Source organism: Oryzias latipes, chromosome 1, assembly GCF_053564925.1.
Source record: "Oryzias latipes strain Hd-rR chromosome 1, Olatipes_Hd-rR_3.1".
In the NCBI taxonomy this organism is placed as follows: domain Eukaryota; kingdom Metazoa; phylum Chordata; class Actinopteri; order Beloniformes; family Adrianichthyidae; genus Oryzias; species Oryzias latipes.
In genome coordinates, this window is record NC_136237.1 from 41,582,501 (window position 1) to 41,602,075 (window position 19,575).

At 41.6% G+C, this 19,575-nt stretch overlaps 2 protein-coding genes across 3 annotated transcripts; one reads left to right on the forward strand and one right to left on the reverse strand.

The window, feature by feature from the left end:
• Positions 1-852: 852 nt before the first annotated feature.
• LOC101162980 (phosphoribosyl pyrophosphate synthase-associated protein 1) lies at positions 853-10,909 on the reverse strand. 2 transcript variants are annotated; one of them, XM_023954001.2, is made up of 11 exons: positions 10,785-10,909; positions 10,199-10,407; positions 9,224-9,276; positions 9,038-9,104; positions 7,633-7,805; positions 6,690-6,805; positions 6,558-6,613; positions 5,999-6,144; positions 4,866-4,936; positions 1,409-1,555; positions 853-1,172 (listed from the first exon to the last, which is right to left on the reverse strand). In XM_023954001.2, the coding sequence occupies exons 2-11, from the start codon at positions 10,363-10,365 to the stop codon at positions 1,014-1,016; spliced, it is 1,155 nt and encodes a 384-aa protein (XP_023809769.1). In that variant the 5' UTR covers positions 10,366-10,407; positions 10,785-10,909; the 3' UTR covers positions 853-1,013. The 2 variants fall into 2 exon arrangements, with proteins under 2 accessions (XP_023809769.1, XP_023809760.1); XM_023953992.2 differs by having other exon boundaries at positions 10,572-10,879.
• A 71-nt stretch (positions 10,910-10,980) lies between these two features.
• Positions 10,981-19,395, forward strand: armc3 (armadillo repeat containing 3). Its single transcript, XM_004065496.5, has 16 exons — positions 10,981-11,694; positions 11,772-11,889; positions 12,026-12,151; positions 12,283-12,351; positions 13,911-14,086; positions 14,161-14,355; positions 14,449-14,632; positions 14,717-14,869; positions 14,949-15,057; positions 16,044-16,293; positions 16,465-16,601; positions 17,729-17,897; positions 18,160-18,254; positions 18,595-18,735; positions 18,854-19,016; positions 19,095-19,395. Exons 1-16 carry the CDS (start codon positions 11,647-11,649, stop codon positions 19,299-19,301), a joined length of 2,340 nt encoding a protein of 779 aa, XP_004065544.1. The 5' UTR covers positions 10,981-11,646; the 3' UTR covers positions 19,302-19,395.
• The last annotated feature ends 180 nt before the right edge of the window (positions 19,396-19,575 follow it).

Consider the following 19,575-nt stretch of genomic DNA (forward strand, 5'->3'; position numbering starts at 1 on the left):
AACGTTGAGCTGCGATCAGTTCCTCTTTCAGTCCACATTTAAAACCTTCTTCCGCACTCGCTTCTCGCTCAGTTTGCAGAGAGACGGAGGCCTGGCAGCTTCACAGGCGTGTGGATGTTTTCATCTGTCTCTGGAAGGATTTCATCAACCTCTTGTTCTCCACTCTTTTTCCACAGAGCTTTCATTCATGCAGCAGAGGAGAAGGCACCTCTGGCAGCTTCAGGCTGGACGTCTCCGCCGCTGGACTTGGTCAAAGCTCCTCAGCAGTTTTTCAGAGACTCTGAGGCGTTTAGAACAAGTTCAGAGTCGTGGACAGAAACGCAGCAGGAACCCGAGTCAAGACTTTCTGGACTGATGGGACGTCAAACGCAGAAGGCCTCTTTTTGTGGACAAGTCTTCCGCTCTTTGCAAACCAGGCTTTTGTTGAAATCGTGACTAAAAAAGGGGAATTGACTCTACATCTGAACACCTAAATATAAACCTGAAGGCAGCAGAAGACATCTGCGCTTCGAGAATAAAATCATTTACTTTTAGCAACAAAAAACATTCAAATCTGTTATTTTGCTCAAGATTGCTTTCATCTAAACTTCATTCTACTTCCTGATTGAAACTTTTGTTGTAAAATATGCAGCAAAAACTTTCAATATGTCGCATATTTGCATTCAGACAGTAGATTATTTTTTCTTGGCTGCAGCCGGACTCTGACACATTCTGTGATGTCATGCTTCACAAATCTCTGAGGTCGAGTTCAGACAGAAAACCGAAGGTTTCAGAGGCATAAACAAATGTTTTCAACAGTTTTTGGTGAAAAACTAAATAAAACTTTGAAACTACTAACATTCACAAAAACCCTTCATTTAAAAAAGCTTTATTTGCAGATAAGAGGCGGCACATGAGTATTTGTGTCTCACTGACAAGGCTTGCATCAGAGATGCAACACAGAGATACTGTATCAGAGCGGGTTGTGCACTTTTCTATGTTGCGAACGGCAAACGCGGCGCCCTGCTGCGGCCTCAGTCGTCCACGGTGATGTTGCGGAACAGGTAAGACATGGACTCTCCGTTGTGGATGCGGCGGATGGCCTCCGCCAGAATCATGCTGACGTCCACCGTTTTGATCTTTGAACACTGCAGCTTCTGCACCTCGTGAGGAACCGTGTTGGTCACCACCACCTGCAGGCAGCAGCAGGAACAGAGGTTCAGTTTCAACATCCAGCCTGGAAAAAAATCTGCTGATTTAACAGCCAGAATCTGAGCCACTACGGCTTCTGAAAAACACGTTTTCACAAGTTCCTGAGAGAAACCAAATCAGAGAATCGTCCAGAAACGTCTAGAATTTCACCTCTAAAACTGTCAATTTACAAACTGCATTTTCTTTGAACTGAATGTGTGTAGTATGAGCATGAGACCTCGTCGATGGCGGACTCCTCGATGAGCCGCGGCGCCTCGGCCGACAACAGTCCGTGCGTAGCCATGATGTAGATCTTGTAGGCTCCTCGCTCTTTTAAGGCTTCTGCCGCCGCGACAAAGTCCTCCACGTCATCGATGATGTCGTCCTGAAAAAAGAGGGGAGCAACAAATACTGACTAGTGTTTTATGGCTGTACAATCATATTTTTATCATCCATTTGTTTTTTCATCACATAAAGTCACAAGAATGAATGATAAGATGCAAAGTAACCGTTTCCATGCAACAAAAGAACTGAAGACTTTCTTTTCACGCCATAGATTGAGGACGTAAAAGCTTTTTTAGACAATGAGAAGAAATGAACTCAAATAAATTCCTTCCTCTCACAGTTTCTATGTTTATTGCAGGAGTTATGTTCTAAAAACAACCTGTCATCCCCAAAGTATCTTTATACTTTATAAAAAGCAATAACGTGTATATAAACACACTTACATATTATTATTATTGTAGTTGTTGTGTATACTGATGAAGAATAACATGACTATGAATGTTAAATTATAACTATTATATTATTGGTCAACTGAAAATGTATCTAGATTGCTTTTTTCCTTTAATTAAATTTATTTTTATGTATAAGTGGCAGATTTTAATAAGCTACACTTCTGCATGCTGCCTTTCAAACATGTGTTTATATTAGTATTATTGTTACTGTTTTTGTTACCATTATTATTATTGTTGTTGTCATGCTGACTGCACTCTATTATTACCACGTTTGAAACACACTTTAATGAACAAATAAGTCCATTAAACTGATAGACCAGGGGTCGTCAACGCAGTCGTGGTCGCCTGCGAGGACCACTCCAAGCGCCGCAAAGCAGATGGAATTCAACGTCATCTTTAGAAGTTTCATTCATGTTTGGGACAAATTCAGAAGTGCAAAGGATCACTTTGGGTCAGCGGCCACGGCTCCGCACACGCGTGTGGCTCGCCGCTCCTCGCCAAGCGTCATTTAAACGGACAGTCCGTTCACACCGAACGCAATTCCAGCGTCAAATTTACCGTCTTCGTTTTCACGCGAATCTGTCCAAAAGTTAGTTAACCTGAAGCTGCCGCCGCATGTGGGAGGAGCTTCCGTCAAACGCTTTTCGCGGATGCAGATGATGAGAGATCAGATTTATTTAGCCGCTGCTCCTCTGTAACCAGTGGGAGGGGCTTATAGCAGCAGGGGATGCTGTGAAAGAATGTAAAGTATAAATTCTAAAATCCACGGATTCTCTTACTTTTTAAAATATAGGTTTTTGTTTTCTTCTTTTTCAAAATTCAGTGTTTCGTTGCATTGAGAACTTTTTTCACGAAGTCTGTGAAAAAATCCCAGAAAGCAACCGAAGAAGCAACCGTTTAGAGCCGGACGTTTTTGGAGGAAGAACAAAGAAGCCGTCAGGCCTTTAAGTTGGCCTCCCAGCTACATAGAAAATGATCAGACAAATCACAGAGATTATTAAACAAACTAACAGGATGAAGATGAAAATGCTCCACAAAATGTTAAATGAAATGTTAAAGTGCTTTAAAAAAACGAAAAAACTTGTTCTGACGAGAAGATTTATGATTTCCGTGGCTTAAAACATGTCAGAAGTGATCTTTTGCACCACTAGAACACCTGTGTCGAGCCTAACTTAGAAATGTTTCAGCAGATAAACAGAATTAAATCAAAGTTTCATGTTTACGCATGTTTTTCAACCATTGATTAGAATTATGGAAAATAATTATATTAATATATGTCAGCAATCCATTCATAGTGTTAAATAACTACTGCTAGTTATTATTACCAATACTATCAATACTATGACTAAACTAGTATGTGGTTTTGTTTTTGGGGGGAAATTTGCAGTGAAGGGGTCCTGTGGACAGACAAACAATTTTACATTTTTCTCTCTTGCTTCAATCCTCAAAGTTTAACCCTTCATAGACAAATAAATCCAGGATTAGAGAAGGAAAACAAAGATCTGATTGGATGAAGATTTATGTAGATTTGTCAATCTGAACACATTCTGTACAGGAGACGTGGCACGGAGAAGATTGATTGATTGATTGATTGATTGATTGATTGATTGATGAGGCCTACAGGCCAATCAGGACACAGATTTCATTGTGCTGTAAAATAAAAGGATGCAACATGCAGCCAAAACAAATCAGTGAAACAGCTGGACTGCGATATAGCGAGGGAACAGTGTCCTCAGGTTTCTATTTCTGATTAATATTATTATTTGATTCTTCCTAGAGAGGACGGGTATCTGCCGGTTCATGAATATTGACACAAAACACTGCTTGAGAACAACATCAAAGCAATGATTACAAACTAAAATCTCGTGCAGATGTTTCATCCATGAGAAACATTACAGCAGTGTTTTTGCTGACAAAAATCCCGCGGCACACCAGCATCCAAAAAAATAGATACATTAAAAAAAAAAAGAAAAAGCTCAGTCTGTATTGATCTACAGCCCCTCTGCAATCTCACATGCATTTTTGTGATAATTGTTGCAGAAAAAGCTGGAAGCTGCAGCTGTTTTTTCCTAAAAGATGTATTATTAAAAATTAAGTCAAAAGATTCAAAAACTGTTTGATGTGTGTTCGTTGTATTAAGACGTTAAGAGGAGAGACTCATTGTGCGCTAAGACAGTCACTTTACTGAATCATGGGAGATGTAGTGCCCGTAATCCGCCGACCGCAGAAAGACCAGCGTCTTTGAGCTTCATGGTTTTGTTCACTTGTTCCAGTCTGATACCAGATTCTGTGGAAAGCTACACCGCTAAAGACGAGCTTTAGATGGTATTTTTGTTAGAACACAGAGACTTTTTTGCGCTAAATCGAAACAAGGAAGTGAATACTTTAACCACTTCTGATTGGTCAGACTGATGACATGTGATTAAGCCTTCAAGAATGATTGGTGGAGACAGTTAAAGGGGCGGGACTTTTCCTTACACACTTATAGCTGCAGCTAAATCGCGGTACCGTCATTCTTATCAAAGTGTCTTTAATAGAATCATATAAACACACAAAAAAAATAATTTTATGATATTTCATATTCTTAACTTCTCAGAGTTTTTTTTAGGGCCTGTTTGGATGAACAAAGAGCTGATTTCCTGGAGATGGTAATTGTTTTTAGATCAGTTAATGAGGGCAATTTCTCACGGCACACTGGTTGAAAAACATTGCATTACAGTGATCTGGCTCTTAAAATATTTCAAATGTCATTTCTTTCATGATATGAATGTGGCTGAGTTTAAAATGCCCTAAATAGGAGAACATGAAGGGTAGCTTTTAGCCCCCCCCCAAAAAGAATGCTTTAAAGACCTTTTTACTTGAAGCTAGTGCTAAATAAAATCTGCATGTATTAAAAAAACCCACCATAAATTGATGCCACATAAAAAGACCTGAAATTTTATTACAAGCAAATCTTACGACAACGATGGCGATTCTGCCTCCAACATCTCCAACCACGCTGATGGGGGGTTTCTCCTTCGCCATCATCACTAACAGGGATGAAAAAAAAAAAATCACTTTCAGCAACAAAAGTTAGGAGTCGTTTTAATGAGGAGGCAAGAAATGTTCCAGAGTTTGGAAATCAGGACAAAAGGAAGAAAAAAGAAATAAAACTTTGAGCAACAAGAATGAATGAACAGCAGCATGAAGTGACTTTCTGCTATAAAGTCACATCTGAGTTTTTCTTTATTCAACGAAAACCTGACGTTTGAAAAAAGATCATACTTGTGTGGTAGAAAATACGCTGGGCGGGGCCACAAGCTCTCTGCTCCGCCCCTTTCTGATTCATCCAATGTCTTTGCTTTCTCTAAAAAAAGGTTTTTCACATTTTTATACTTTGCTTTTCTCTATTTTTTATATATTTAGACAAACAGGAACACTGTGCTTTATTTTCAGTTGCAATCATGCTCTAAAAGTCTTTCTTTTGTTGTCTTTTCTGGGGGAATTTGCCCGTTCTTGACTGTTTAAAGTGGTTTCAGTCGATCTCCGGGTTCCATTTTTCCAGAATCGGTCCATTCTGGCAGGTTGGTGAATCTGCAGCAGCACTGGTTCTACTTAGACTCCTGGATGTTTTTACTCTTTCACATGTCTGACAAATCACATTTAGGGCTCAAAATGGGCCACACTTTTCTTTATTCATTTATTTTTACTTTATTTTGTTTTTAGTTTTTGGCTGTAGTTAATTGCTGCTGACCAAAAGGAACAGAAAAAAATAGATGCTATCAAATTATCTTTAAAAGCCCAGAAGAAATTGTTTTTGGGTTTTCCAGGGTTTAACTATTTTTCCTTCAGATGAGAAATAGAAAGAAGAAATCAGGAAACTGTTTAGTGAGATCTACTTCTCCGTGACATTGAGATTTCAAAGCCTGACAGCTTTACCTTCAACAACATTCTTTGATGACCTTCAATTCTTTGAAATTCAATCTGGATCCTTCAGAGAATAATCTCAATGATCATATTTTTTAGGAATTTCATGCTAATAAATTCATTATTGCAGCCAGTAAGGTGAAAACATGAATTCCTGTTGAAACATAAAACTCTTTCTTCCTCACATGGCAGCTCCAGACCCGTGTGTCCTGCTGTGGTCCGGGTGGAGGGGGGGGAATTGCGACCATCTGTCATGTCTGACTCCGAATGATGGGCGTCGCCGTGCATCACCGCCAGTCCAAGCCGCAGCCTCTCGGCGAAAGACTGAGCTCTGAGACAAACGAGACTCAGGAGTCAAAGGAACGAACGGACAACACAGGGAGACCGAGACAGAGCAGAAAGAACCGGATAAACGCTGACGGAGGTCGACACGTGCTCAGTTCCTGCTGGTTAGAGTCAGAGCCAACATGCTGAAAACGTTTAGAACCAGAAAACAGTCACAATATATTTATATGCATCAGTCATCAGTCTGTCTGAGGCTAAAGCACAAAGGACATTTAGGTTCGTTTTCAAACAATCTGCAAACTATTTTCAAACCCGCAGACGATTGCATCAAAGCTGCAGCCTGAAAACTACAGCGACCCTTTTCTAACATTTCTGTCCCACTCATGTCCAGCTAATGCTTTAGACTGTGGGACACTGAGGACCTGCATGGATTCATCAGACTAACGGACGGTCGGTCACCTTTTGGCCGCTGAAGGAGATTTAGCCACGATGACGGCATTCCTGTAGTCTGGGATCTGAGGACACGTTTGAAAACAAAGACGGCGTCAGAAAGGATTTAAGCGTCATGAGGAGACGGATCTGTGTCCTCACCTCCTCCTGGATGTACTGGATGAGGAAAGGAGAGGCTCGCAGGTTGTCCACCGGGAAGCTGAAGAATCCCTGGATCTCCTTCTGATGGAGGTCCATAGTGATGACATGAGACGCTCCTGGAGAGAGAACACACAAAAAACACAAGAAAGGCTTTTAAAGACCCACTTTGATCATCTTTGGATCTGTTTTCAAAGTTTCCCCAGTGGTCTTTTAATTAGGATGATGACATTTTCAGCCGAAAAATTTGTGTCATTTTCAAAGACATAGTTTCTGCAGAGCGGCAGGAGTTCATTAGAATTTCACCTCTGAGTTGTTAGTGGAGCCGATGGTGCGGAGCAACCCCGCCTCCCCTTCCCCTCCCCGATAGTGAGACGTGAGAGCGTATTTTCTACGACACAAACACGATCTTTATCAAACGGCATTTTTTCGTCTGCTCCCGATTTGAATAAAGAAATACTCAAAAATTAAATTTTAATCATATATCTCTTGATATATGTATATGTCCTCCAACATCAGAAAAATGCTTCAAGAACATATTAAAAACACATTTTTTCATTGGGAGTGGCTCTTCAAGTGTTTTTATTTTCAGCCAGTGAGAAGGCCTGAACCTGAAAACGGCGCCTGACTAAACCCGTGACCTTAAACCGAGGAGACGTCTACGGAAACCTGCATGTTTGCGAGATATAAAAGCAGGAGTTTCTGCTCCTGCTTTTTGCTTTTATTTCATTAAACTTCTTTTTAAAACCCTCACTGAAGTCAATGAGGATAAAGAAGAATGACCAAAACATCAGATCTGATTTGACTTGATAATCTAAAGTCGAAACAGGAAAACATTTCTTCACCAACATCACATGACGGCAGACGTTTTACATGCGCAGCGTGAAAACGACCTTTTTATCTTAGAAGGAACAGACCCCACTTTGACCGAACGGCGTCCTCTCACCCGCTTTAGCCAACATGGATGCCAGCAGCTTGCAGACGACCGAGCCTCTCTTCCTCAGCTTGCACTGTTTGCTGTAGGGAAAGTAGGGGACGACGCCGATGATGTTCCTGGCACAAGCCGACTTCAGCGCGTAAGTCATAACCAGCAGCTCCATGATGGCTGTGTTCACGTCTCTGAAACACAATAAAACGACGTTTCAGGAAACGTTTCTGTCCTGTCAGCAACGATGACCAAAGCATGTTTAAGTATTTACATTTATTTGAAAAGATGTGGGCAGTTTACAAAAGGTTGGAAGTAGAAAAAACTAAACGTTACAGTTTTTCTATCAGGAAATACGGAGGAAACATTCCGCACCACGTGAGGAAAATAGAATTAAACTAAAGCAGAGAGTAGAGTTGTGTTGCCCGCAGGTACTATCCGCCCCCGCCGCCCCCCTTTGACCCGCCCTCACTGGCTGCTGCCCCCATTTGACCCGCCCTCACTGGCTCCTGCCCCTCCTGCAAATGTTTCTGAGTTTATATCTTTTCACATAATGTGTTCTTAATGACCTGAAACTGTTGGTGAAGCATAAATATCTGAAAAAAGGAACTGGATAATGATAAATCATGTAATCAAATGGTTACGGTGGCACAGGGGTGGGGTTATATAAATTCACTTCCTTTCAATCAATCAATGATTTAATGTCTAATTATCCTAAGTTTGATACGTCTTTGTATGAATGTGGACCTGCTGATGTGTTGTTTTGTGTATTATTCCTGCTTTGATTGCTGGAAATAAAACATTTCAAATAATAAAAAAAATTCAAATTCACATCAAAATCTCTACACACAACTAAAAACATGTTTCTGTGACGTATTTGCACACAGTTATTCATTAACCGGTCGTGTTTTCATTAGGTTCATAAAGTATTTAATACGTCGCACACAAAGTAAAAACTGACGAAAAGAAGGTTTAAACAGCCCCACAGGAAAGACAAACTTTTAACACAACGTCCCGTTTTACTGCAGATGGAAGCAGAGAAGATTCCAGTTTGGGTTTTTTCACACTGGAGGTCACAGAGATCTAGTCAGAGAAACATCTGACGTCTCCCTGAGATCAGTTTTAGGAATTTAATAACAGGAGAACCGCAGCACGTTCTGCATTTTATAGAAAAATGGAGAACAAAGTTCAAACTGAGCTGCTGTTTGTTCAGTAACAGGAGGTGAGATTTCCCTGAACAGCTGATCGGGATTCTGTGAACAACAGTCCATCGCTTGTTTGTCCGTCAGCGCAACAGAAACTCCTAAAAATCCGACAACAGAAAAGTTCCAGGAGGAAAATCCGACAATGATCCTGACATGTTGAGCAAAAACGACACAGACAGATGAATGAAGATGAAAGAGTTTAGTTCTTCCTCTCCTCTCACCTGGGGATGGTCTGAATGATGAAGACGTCCTGTCCACGGACGGATTCCTTCAGGTCCACTTTGGTTTCTGAAATACAAGAAGAAGAAACACGTTTTGGTTTTGTGTTTACGAAGTTCTTAAACAAAAAATACAAAAGCCTGAAAATGTTTTCTGAATGAGAGGAACCGATTTAAGCACATCTATACCTGAGTTGGACTCTTGGAAAACCACAGACTTTCCCAACTCCACACCGAGGCGTCTGAAATAAATAAATACAGGAAGGAAAAAAATTAATAAATATGATATATGGAAAAAAATGGAAATATTTGACTAAAAGACCCACTCTGATGAAAATTGTGTTTTTGCTTGTGGCATTTTTTGATGATGGAGGATATATAGAAAACAGAAAAGCTTGAAATTGTATTTTTGACCGTGACTTTATTGTGTTTTTCCTGTAAGGAAGCGGAAGAACATGTAAACAGAAAGCTCTCACCAGGAGGGACGGGAAGGGGGCAGAGTTTTTTTATTTGTTTTTTTCTACTATTGGCTAAAAACGGCATAATCATAAATTAAGTGAAATCAAAATTAATAACTTTAAAAGTAGGACCGGCTGGGTCCCCCCTGTGCAGGTCCCCAGCCCGGATCAAATACTGGCATAAAAATCTCTCAAATCACCACGGCGATTCGCTGTTGTGACCCTCAGGATATGCTGAAAGGTATTATAAAGGTAATATTAGAATTACAAAGATCAAACCCTGTGAGACAAAGAGGCACGACTCCTCTTCATCAGTGTCAAAACAAACTGTTTTCTCCTTTTTAGTAGTTTTATTTTCTAATAGTAAATTACATCAAAAACTCAAACGATCAGCCATTTAATGTCAAAAACATGTTGGAGAAAATTATGAATGCAAAAAACAGAATTCACGTACATTACAGAATGTTTATTGTAAATAAAAATGGTATTTCTGAATTTTTATGCAAATTATCAAACCCTAAAAATGATATTATCTATATACTGTTTTAATTACATGGGGGGGGGGGGGGGGGGGGTAATATGTGCTGCCACATTAACTAGTATGAAACAAGAAGATGAGGAGAAACTGTCTCCAACACTAACAAAGTCTGCATCTTCATCCCGGTAACGGCGGGAGGATGATGATGATGATGATGCTGTCACTTACTCGGTGATCTTCTTGGCCAGCTCGGTGCTCGCGGGTGTGGAGTTGGCAGAGAAAACCCGGTATCCGCTTCTAGAGATGTTCATCTTCTTGGTGAAGCCGTAGGACAGTTGGAGAGTTTTAGAAGAAGACACCAAAGACCTGTGAGCCCCGAAACGACGAATGGGCATGTTGCGTTAAAGTGTTCCAGAAACAGCTTCAGGTTTTCCCTCCTTCGAGATTAGGGAAAGAAAGAAACGTTAGTCCGGGAACCAAAATAACGTTTTACGAGAAACTAAACAGTGTTTAGGAAACAAAAATTCACAAAACACGTGTTGCACATGTCACGTGGAGGCAGCGTGGTCCATTTATGTAAAAAAAAAAAAAAACAACTCACAGCAGTGCACACAAACAAAATATCCGGACGACATCAAATGCCTCAGTTAATGATGAAAACAATGCTGCGTCTGCGCACTCGAGTCTTTCAGACTAAACCAGGCGCGCGGTATTGTTTTAACTCGAATAGGAAACATAAAATTATCATACACATCTACCGCTCGGGTTGGAACATTTCAAAGTTAACCACAAAACTCAAAACGTGGCTAAATACCGAGCCGAAACCGCCATGGAACCGCACGAGCACGAATTCCAGGAACAACTGAAGAAAGACTGAGGGGCGTCTCAGCCCGACCAATAGGAGGATCCGAAGAATCACGAGGGGAGGGCGGAAGCTGTCACATCAACCAATCAGAATGAGGCATTAGGTTGTGAAAGTGCGCAGAAAAAAAGCATTCTGCAGCTAAAAGTTTTTTATATTTTTTTTCTGCAGATAAAAGTTGTGTATCAGGTTTTTGATGTTATCTTAATGGAAAGCCTTAAAAAAAACAACAATAACCAAGTAATCTCAAATAATCTTATTTAGATTTGCGAATATGTATTTATTTATATGTATTTATATGAATTTATATGTATTTATTTGAAAACATTCGTGAGCATAAAATCCTCTCATTTGGATTAAAAAAAACATTATCTCATGATTTCATGATGTAAGCAGTCGACGAGGTTAAACATTGCGAGAAAACCGAATGATTTTTAATAAATTATGATTCATTTGTCCTCTTAAGCTCTTGATTCTAACTTTTCTATGTGTTCCTAACAGCTTGTTTGATTTTTTTTTACATCTTAACGGTAATTTGTTGAAAAAAAGAAGAAGAAATAGAACGAGCTGGGTTGACTGGTTGCCTAGCAACCCAGCGTCAACGGCGAGTTTATCAGTTTCGATGTTTTTCCCTCCCGCTTAAACTGTTCCGTTATTCTTCGTAATTAAACTAAACCGAGTCAAAATTATTATTTAGGACAATCATATGTAATATTGGTGTTTGAGGGTTTTTCCTCAGAACTAACCTGCTAACTTGACCTGTAGCTAACTTTAAGGGGAAAAAAAACGGTCCAAGGAACGTCTGAGTGTCAGAATGACACACAAGACGAGGAAGGACAGCGAACCTCTGAGTAAGGACAAGGTCAGACAAACTCTGTCTTTCACTTTTTATCTGCAGGAAATGTTTGTTTTTGTTGTCAACTTTTCTTCTTGTGTCAGTTTGGGTTCATTTCCATAGAGAGCAAATCCCCAGAAACAGCAGTTCTGCTTTTGAATTCACCTGAGGAGGAAGTCATTGTAAAAGCGTGTGATGCAATCTTCACATTTGCAGAAAAAGGTACATTCTTTGCAGCCTCTGTCCTCCAAAAAGGCAGCTTTTAGAACATTTTTGTGTCCTTTCCGTCTCTTATTGGGATAACTTTTGTCAGTATTTCTCTTTGCCATACGTTGTCCTGCTGTCTGTGTGTCTTTAGGAGATGAGAACAAGCTTTCTCTGCTGGGCCTGGGGGCCTTGGAGCCCCTCATCAGACTCCTCTCCCACAGCAGCAGAGCGGTCAGACGTGGCGCCGTCGTGGCTCTTGGCTCCATGGCCGTCCACGGTCAGTCTCTGCCATCTTTGCAACACTCGTACAGTCTTCCTTCAAAATCAGTGTTTAGGTTCAGAATTCATCGTTTCACCGTTCTAGTTTACAGAATAACTGAAAATGTTGCCTCTTCTGTTGGTTTGAAGGTGAAGTGAAGAACGCCCTGAAAAAATTAAATGCCATCCCATCAATTTTAGAGAAACTCTCACCGGAAGGTAAGTCGTTTTAATTTTAAGATTAAATTACAAACAACTGTGATTTTATCTCAACTATTAAAAAAAAAGCATTGAATTAAAATGAGCAAACCGGTCAGATTTAAAGACCCACTCTGATCATCTTTGGATCTCTTATAAATCTATGGGGTGTAACGATTCATTTTAACCATTTGATTCATGTCATAATTTGTGGTTAATGATACCATTCATAGTCCATATTAGTTCATTGCGAACGACCCGATTCTCAGACCTAAAACAGATCCAGATCATCTTTATTCAAAACTTCAACCAGACAGAAATTCCTGCTACTGAACAGTGAAGTTTTCCAGATTCTTTGGATTTCTTCCAGATCATCAAGTTTTAATGAAAGATGTGTCCAAACAAACAAGTAAACAAGAACGAATGTCAAATCCATTCACACTTTAGTTTCCTAAATTTCAGCCCACTGTTGTTTTTCCACATCCAAAGAATCCAAAGGGAACATTCTTAGAACATTCTAACACTGGATGGTCACATGACTTTAGTCAAAGTCTGTCCACACATTGGACTGGAATGATGGTTGATCAGTTTTATGTTGTCCGCTGTAATTGGTCGTTTTTACCTTACAGTAAAATAAATGTACCGTGTCTCAATTTAAATGGTATTTTCCAATATTGATTAAAATCAATTAATTTAATTTTCAAAACAATTTTATAATGGTATAGTTTGATCTGACTATCAACTTGCCTCAGACGGATCAGTCTGGTTGAATCAAGAGAAATCCATTCATCGATCTGCAGTTCAGCAATTTTTGCAGCCCTGCTTCCCGGTGCTCTTTAATTACGATTATGCCGTTTTTAGCCAAAGTCAAACTTGTGTTGTTTTCTAGGACATCATTTCTGCAGAGCAGCAGTAGTTTTATTGCAATGTCATCTCTGAGTTTGGGGCGGGATCAATGACGCACAGCAACACCGCCCCTCTTCCCTACTCTGTTGCTGAGAGCTGGAAGCCGGGATCTTATGTCCCGCCAAGCACATTTTTGACATCACAGTTACTGTATTTTCTACACTCTATGGCGCTCCGGATCATAAGGCACATTAATCAGACAAAAGAGTCAGAGATAATTATTATCTGTGTTCACAATAACACTGAAACTTGTTTGCATTTCTTTAAAAAAAGATAAAAATAACGTGACATCTTAACATAGCGACGTATACCTTTGAAAATCGCTTCTACATCAACAAACACAACCAAAACTGATCCATGAGGCGCTCAGGACTATAAAGCAAACTGTAGTTTTTTTTGTTTTTTGTTTTTTTAAAGAAATTAGGCTTTTTAGTGCGGCTTCTAGTGGAAGCCCATACGGTAAGCCCAAACGCCATTTTTGTCATCTGCTCATTTATCACAACGATTTGAATAAAAAACACTCACAAATGGAATTTTGAGCTTCAAAAAAATGCTACAAGAACATGGAAAAAACACCAAAAGCACAATTTTCATTGAAGTGGTCTTTAAGTACCGTATATTTAGTTTATGTATTTTGTTTTTTTGAATGTGAATAATCTCTTTTGTCTCTGCAGAGGAAACGGTCGTCCATGAGTTTGCAACACTGAGCCTCACCCACCTGTCCAAGGATTTCAGCTGCAAGGCCCAGATGTTTGACAGCAACGGTCTTCCACCGCTGATCCAGCTGCTGTCCAGCCCAGATCCAGATGTGAAAAAGAATTCTGTGGAGGTCATCTACAATCTAGTTCAGGTGACGCAGCGCTTTAAACGGTTTTAGAGCTGATTATATGTTTGCATGAATCTCTGTGGTTTTGCTGCCCAAAGGATTACAAAAGCCGCCTGGCGTTTCACAAACTGGGGGGGATTCCATCCCTGCTGGAGCTGCTGAAGTCTGACTTTCCTGTCATCCAGCATCTGGCTTTGGGGACGCTGCAGTGCGTCACGACTGACCCAGACTCACGCAGGACTTTCAGGGAGGAGCAGGGCTTTGACAGACTCATGGATGTTCTCAGTAACCCGGTAAAAACGTCTGCAGATTCTGCCTTTTGGTAGTAAAAAACGTGTTTTCTTGCATGTGTCTTGGACATCGTCTGTCTCTGGTTGTATTTGTAGGATTTCAGCGATCTGCACGCTGCAGCTTTACAAACACTCTCCAACTGTCTGAGCGACAGTCAGACGGTGAAGCTGGTCCACAAATCCAGAGGACTGGCGAGGCTGCTTCACTTCCTGATGGCTCCAAACGCGCCTGGAGTTCAGTCCGCTGCAGTCGACTGTCTGACCAAAGTGGCTCAGAGCGGTGAGCATCACAACCTTTTCTTCAGATCTAAAGGAAAAACCACTGATGCTTCAAACTCTTTGTGTTTCTCGTTGGCTCTAACAGCTGAGAGCCTCCGGCTGCTCCACGAGGAGGGAACAGAAAAAGTTCTTGCAGAGCTTCTGTCTGTGGACGACATCGGCGTGAAAACGTCCGCCTGTCAGGCCGTGGCCGCCATGAGCTTTCACCCGGCCAGCAAAGACATCTTTAGAGACTTGGGTACATAAGAGGTCACGTCTGCGCAGCAGGGTGGGATTCCAGTGAAAGGTAGTTGACCTTTGACCTGTTTGTTTTCCAGGGGTTGTTCCCGCTCTGACACAACTGCTGAGGAGGCAGAGTTTGATGCTGAGAGCAGCAGCGACCCGGGCCCTCTATGGGCTCTCACACGGCGACCAGCTCAACGCCCTGTAGGTGTCACGGCGCCCGTGTGCTCACCTGAACCCGAGTCTTAGAAACACTTCAGAACCGCAGCCCAGTTCCACCAAAACTGCAGGGATTTCTGTCAGGATTGGGTCAAAACAGAACCAAGAAGCAAAGGTTATTTAAGTGTAACAGAAGTAAAACTGTTGTGTGAGATAAATGTAAAGAAATGTTTATGTTTAAAACCAAATCAATTAAACCAAGAGTTGGTTTGAGAATTACTTTGATCCAGGTAGGAGAAACAGATTCAACAAAAGTCCAAAAATGCAACTTGAGCAACAAAATGCTGAAAATACTGACGATTAAAAAACAGTAGGAGAAACAGAAAATGATCAGAAGCTTTAGTCCCAAATGTCCACACAGGTGGATGAAAAATGTTCAAACCTATAGGAGGCACGCAGGTGACCTGCAGGACACATTGAGGTCGTCGACCGTTCAGTGAACGCGTATGCAGAAAATGCTCTTGTATATTTTTTCTATAATATTCTGCGGACGACAGATCAGAGTGTAAATCGAGTAAAACCGTAAAGGTACAGTAGGTGAACTGCAAGATGTCGTATGGATTTTTCATTTTTTCAATCCCCCTTAATCCTCCAGACTGCACCAGTTAGAGCTGTTCACGTGATACGTGCGCACTCCTTGCTGCAGCCTGACTGTTAGAAATGAGGAAATTAGACAATCAGAGTGTAGTGTGTGTGGACATCTTACAGGCGTCCTTCTTCCGGATCACGTGCAGCATTTGCAGGCGGTCAGTAAGGAGCCAGTACTCCCACCTTACTAGCGACTAGAGTGCGGCGTAAGAACACCGTACGATAGAATCACCCAAACGACTAAAGAACGTATAACTTCTACTAAACCTACAAATACATATAAAATACACTTACCACACATACGATAGTGGTATGTTCCATTTTCATGACGTCAGCTTACATCACTGAACCTTCATCCATGCTTTTTCTATTGTGTCTTCCAGTTCAATCTATAACACCGGCGGTCATGAGATTCTTGTCCAGCAGCTGCATGAAGCTTGTCCAAAAACCGTGGCCAGCTCTGCTGCTACGCTGTACAACATGGCAGCACAGGAGGCCATCCGATCCAGCATCGTGTCCCATGGAGCCATGCAGGCTCTGGCTGAGGCATTGAAGTCCAAAGACACTGAGGTTCTGCTCAGCAGCACGCTGTGTGTGGCGGAGCTGGCCTGTGAGGAGGAAGCAAGAGCAGAGGTCGGGATTTCCACCAACAACCACATGCAGATCTGATTCAATGTCATGTTTGGAAAAGATAAAACAAGGATGACATGTTGTTATTGCTGTTACTTTTAATTTTTTTAAATCAGGGTTTTAAATCTGTTAACTTAAAGTTGTTTGCTGATTCCTTTCCTGTTTGTTGAACAGCTGCGTAGAGCTGGAGGCCTGGAAGCCCTCGTCCGTCTCCTGCACTCCCCCCACGAGGAGGTGTGGAAAAATGCCTGCTTTGCTGTGAAAGTTTGTGCCAGCGATAAACCTTCAGCCGTGGAAATGTGCAGACTTGGGTAAAGAAAACAGACAACACACAAACACTAGAATCTCCTTCTGTCCAGTTTCTGGGCTCTGCTTCCTGATCAAGACTCAGAAATCTGGATGTTTCTTTTGGACCAGTCTTTGTCTGATCCTCCTTCCAGACATTTGACAGAAAACTGTCTCTAGTATTTTAAATCTATTTCTGAACTGAGGCTGTGCTGCCAAAGTCTGAGCTGGAGCAGGTCATCCGTGCTTTTACCTCCTCTGGTTTAGACTTGTCTTGAATCCACAGTCATCCGTCTCGAACTTATCCGGAACGCAGCAGACGGGGAAACACGTCACTGTAGTTCCATTCTGTCCTGCAGGACCAGATTGTTTGTACAGTTCTTTCTCTCTTTCTGTGCCTTTGAGCAAAAATGTGACCCCCGCAGAGTTAACCCACCCCAAACTCAATAACTCACCAAAATTTGCACTCACCTAGTACCGAAAATTAATTAATTTTAGGCATAGTGAATGACATGCATGGTATGAATTCTTAGTTCAAGCTGAACAAAATGATAGGACCATATTAATGGATTGGATTTATTTGCGCTTTTCAAGACACTCAAAGTGCTTACATTGTGTCCATTATTCATTCACTCCTCATTCATACTTGGTGATGGTAAGCTATGGTTGTAGCCACAGCTGCCCTGGGGCAGACTGACAGAGGCGTGGCTGCCAGTTTGCGCCTACGGCCCCTCTGACCATCACCGGGACAATTCATGCACATTCACACACCAGTGGCAAGGAGGGTGAAGTGTCTTGCCCAAGGACACAATGACATTTTTGGCTGGTGGGAGTGGGGATTGAACCGCCAACCCTTCGGTCATTGGACGACCCGCTCAACCACCTGAGCCACTGTCGCCCCATTAGGAATGTAGGCGTGGTTAACAACAAGCCTCCGTTGCTAAGGAAATCCAAAAATGTAAAATTCTTCTCAAATCTGTTTGTTAGTGCATTCTACCTGTACATTGTGAAGCATCATTAAGTTACATTAAGGCACAGATCAGCCGTTTTGTGCTTCAGAAAGTGGCCAGCAGATGGCGCTGCAGTGCAGAGTTCATCAGACTAAATATTCTTCTGAACTTTTTCTGTCTCAACGTTTCATGTGATCCTCCAGAGCTTTGGAAATTCTGCAGGAAATGATCTGTCCAGAGAGTGGCAGGAATGCTTTGGGTGGTCTGGCCCTGAACAGCCTTCTCAAATCCAACCTGTCTGTCAAATACAGCCTGATGGGACACCTGGCCTCTTCCGACATCATCACCTGTGGCTTCTACGATGCCGGGAAGGTTTGCAGCTTCTGCTGAATTCCTGTGTGACCCGTACATTCACTGAGGGGTTTTATTTATGTCACTGCCAGTTATCTGCAAATTCTAGTCATTTCTGTGCTATAAAATGCTTCAAATACGACTCAGAACACGGATCACCAGATTTCTGTTCTCATGTTCTGTAGAATTATTACTATTTCATGTTTAGAATTTGATACTTTTCATTTTATATTTGACCCATGAGGTCAGAATTCTGTCCTGCATCTCTGCTGCTTGATCACAGGCTCGGACAGGTCAGAGGGTTCTGACTTTGGAAGAACTGACCCAACAGCCGCTCAACCAACACCGACCCGTTTTTTCTGTCTTCACTGGAAGCAGGTATGCCTTCAGAACCAGCACTTTCACTGAATACTGTCATCATAAAACCATAAATATTTCCCTTAAACTGAGTATTATTCCTGTATGAATGTCTTTTTTATAACACAAGAGCAATTAAAAAAAAAGATCAACTTTGACAACTTTATACTGAATGAAATAAAGTAAACTTAGACAAAAAGAGCAACAATGTGGACTAAGGATGTACTTAGGACTGACTTTTAGTGCAGAGAAAGAAAAAAGAAGAATGTGATGAAAATATAGTATTTGGATGTTCAGCAGCCTGTCCTTTTCAGTTTGATACAAACACAAAAAGCTGTAACTAGTTTTGCTTTTGGAGCAGAAAGGAGAAAGAAGAGAAGCAGGAAGATGAGATTCCAGCAGAGGAAACAGAAGACGCCGTTCTCCAGATGCTGATCCAAGAGGCTAAAGAGAGCATCCTCCAGCTGAACACGGAGAAGGAGCAGTATGCCGCTCTGGCCAGGTGATGAAACGCTGCAGCAGAGTGTTTAGGCTGATCCCACAGCAGACAAAGACGGATTTCAGATCCTTTTCTAACCGTTTGGTTTAACTGAACATGGAGTTTGTTTTGTGATTGTGAGGCTGGTGAGTGAAGCCATGGGTGGAGCGGTGGCTGAAGAGGAGCTACATGAATTCCCCTGGATGCTGCATCTCAGCGAGCTCAAGTTTCACCTGCAGTCGAACGTTGTTCCCATTGGATTGATCAGGAAAGGGATCTACTGCCACAGAGCCCTGCTGTTCAAGGTAGCAGTGAATGTACGATGTTTGCAAACACAAACTGTAATGAATTCATAAGGAAATGATTTTTTCTAAACTCTTCAGTGTCTCTCTGACTGCATTGGACTGAGCTGCTCCCTCATCAGGGGAGACTACAACCGGGCCTGGAACGAGGTGGTCCTCTTTGAGGAGAATCCCCCCTCCATGCAGAGGTCTTCACGGCGCTCTCGCTTCATCGTAGACCTCATGCATCAGCCGGGACGCCTGCTGGACGTCAACACGCCGGCTGCCCAGCAGTATCAGACCATATAGAAGATCAGACCATATAGAAGCAGAGGGTCAATGCTGTTTGGAGCAAATATGAATAGATTGATAAAATTTAATAAATCCACTCTAAACATCCAAATATGTGTTCATGTTGAATCCAGAATATGAGAGAGAGAAAGGCTTTGTCATTCTTCCAAAGATTTAAAACCTTTTCTGAGTTTCACAAAAAGGCCATCAGGAGATTTTCCTGTGATTGACATGAAAAAAAATAAAGAAACTGCAGAACAATTCCTGACCTCACACAGCCTGTACATAAAAA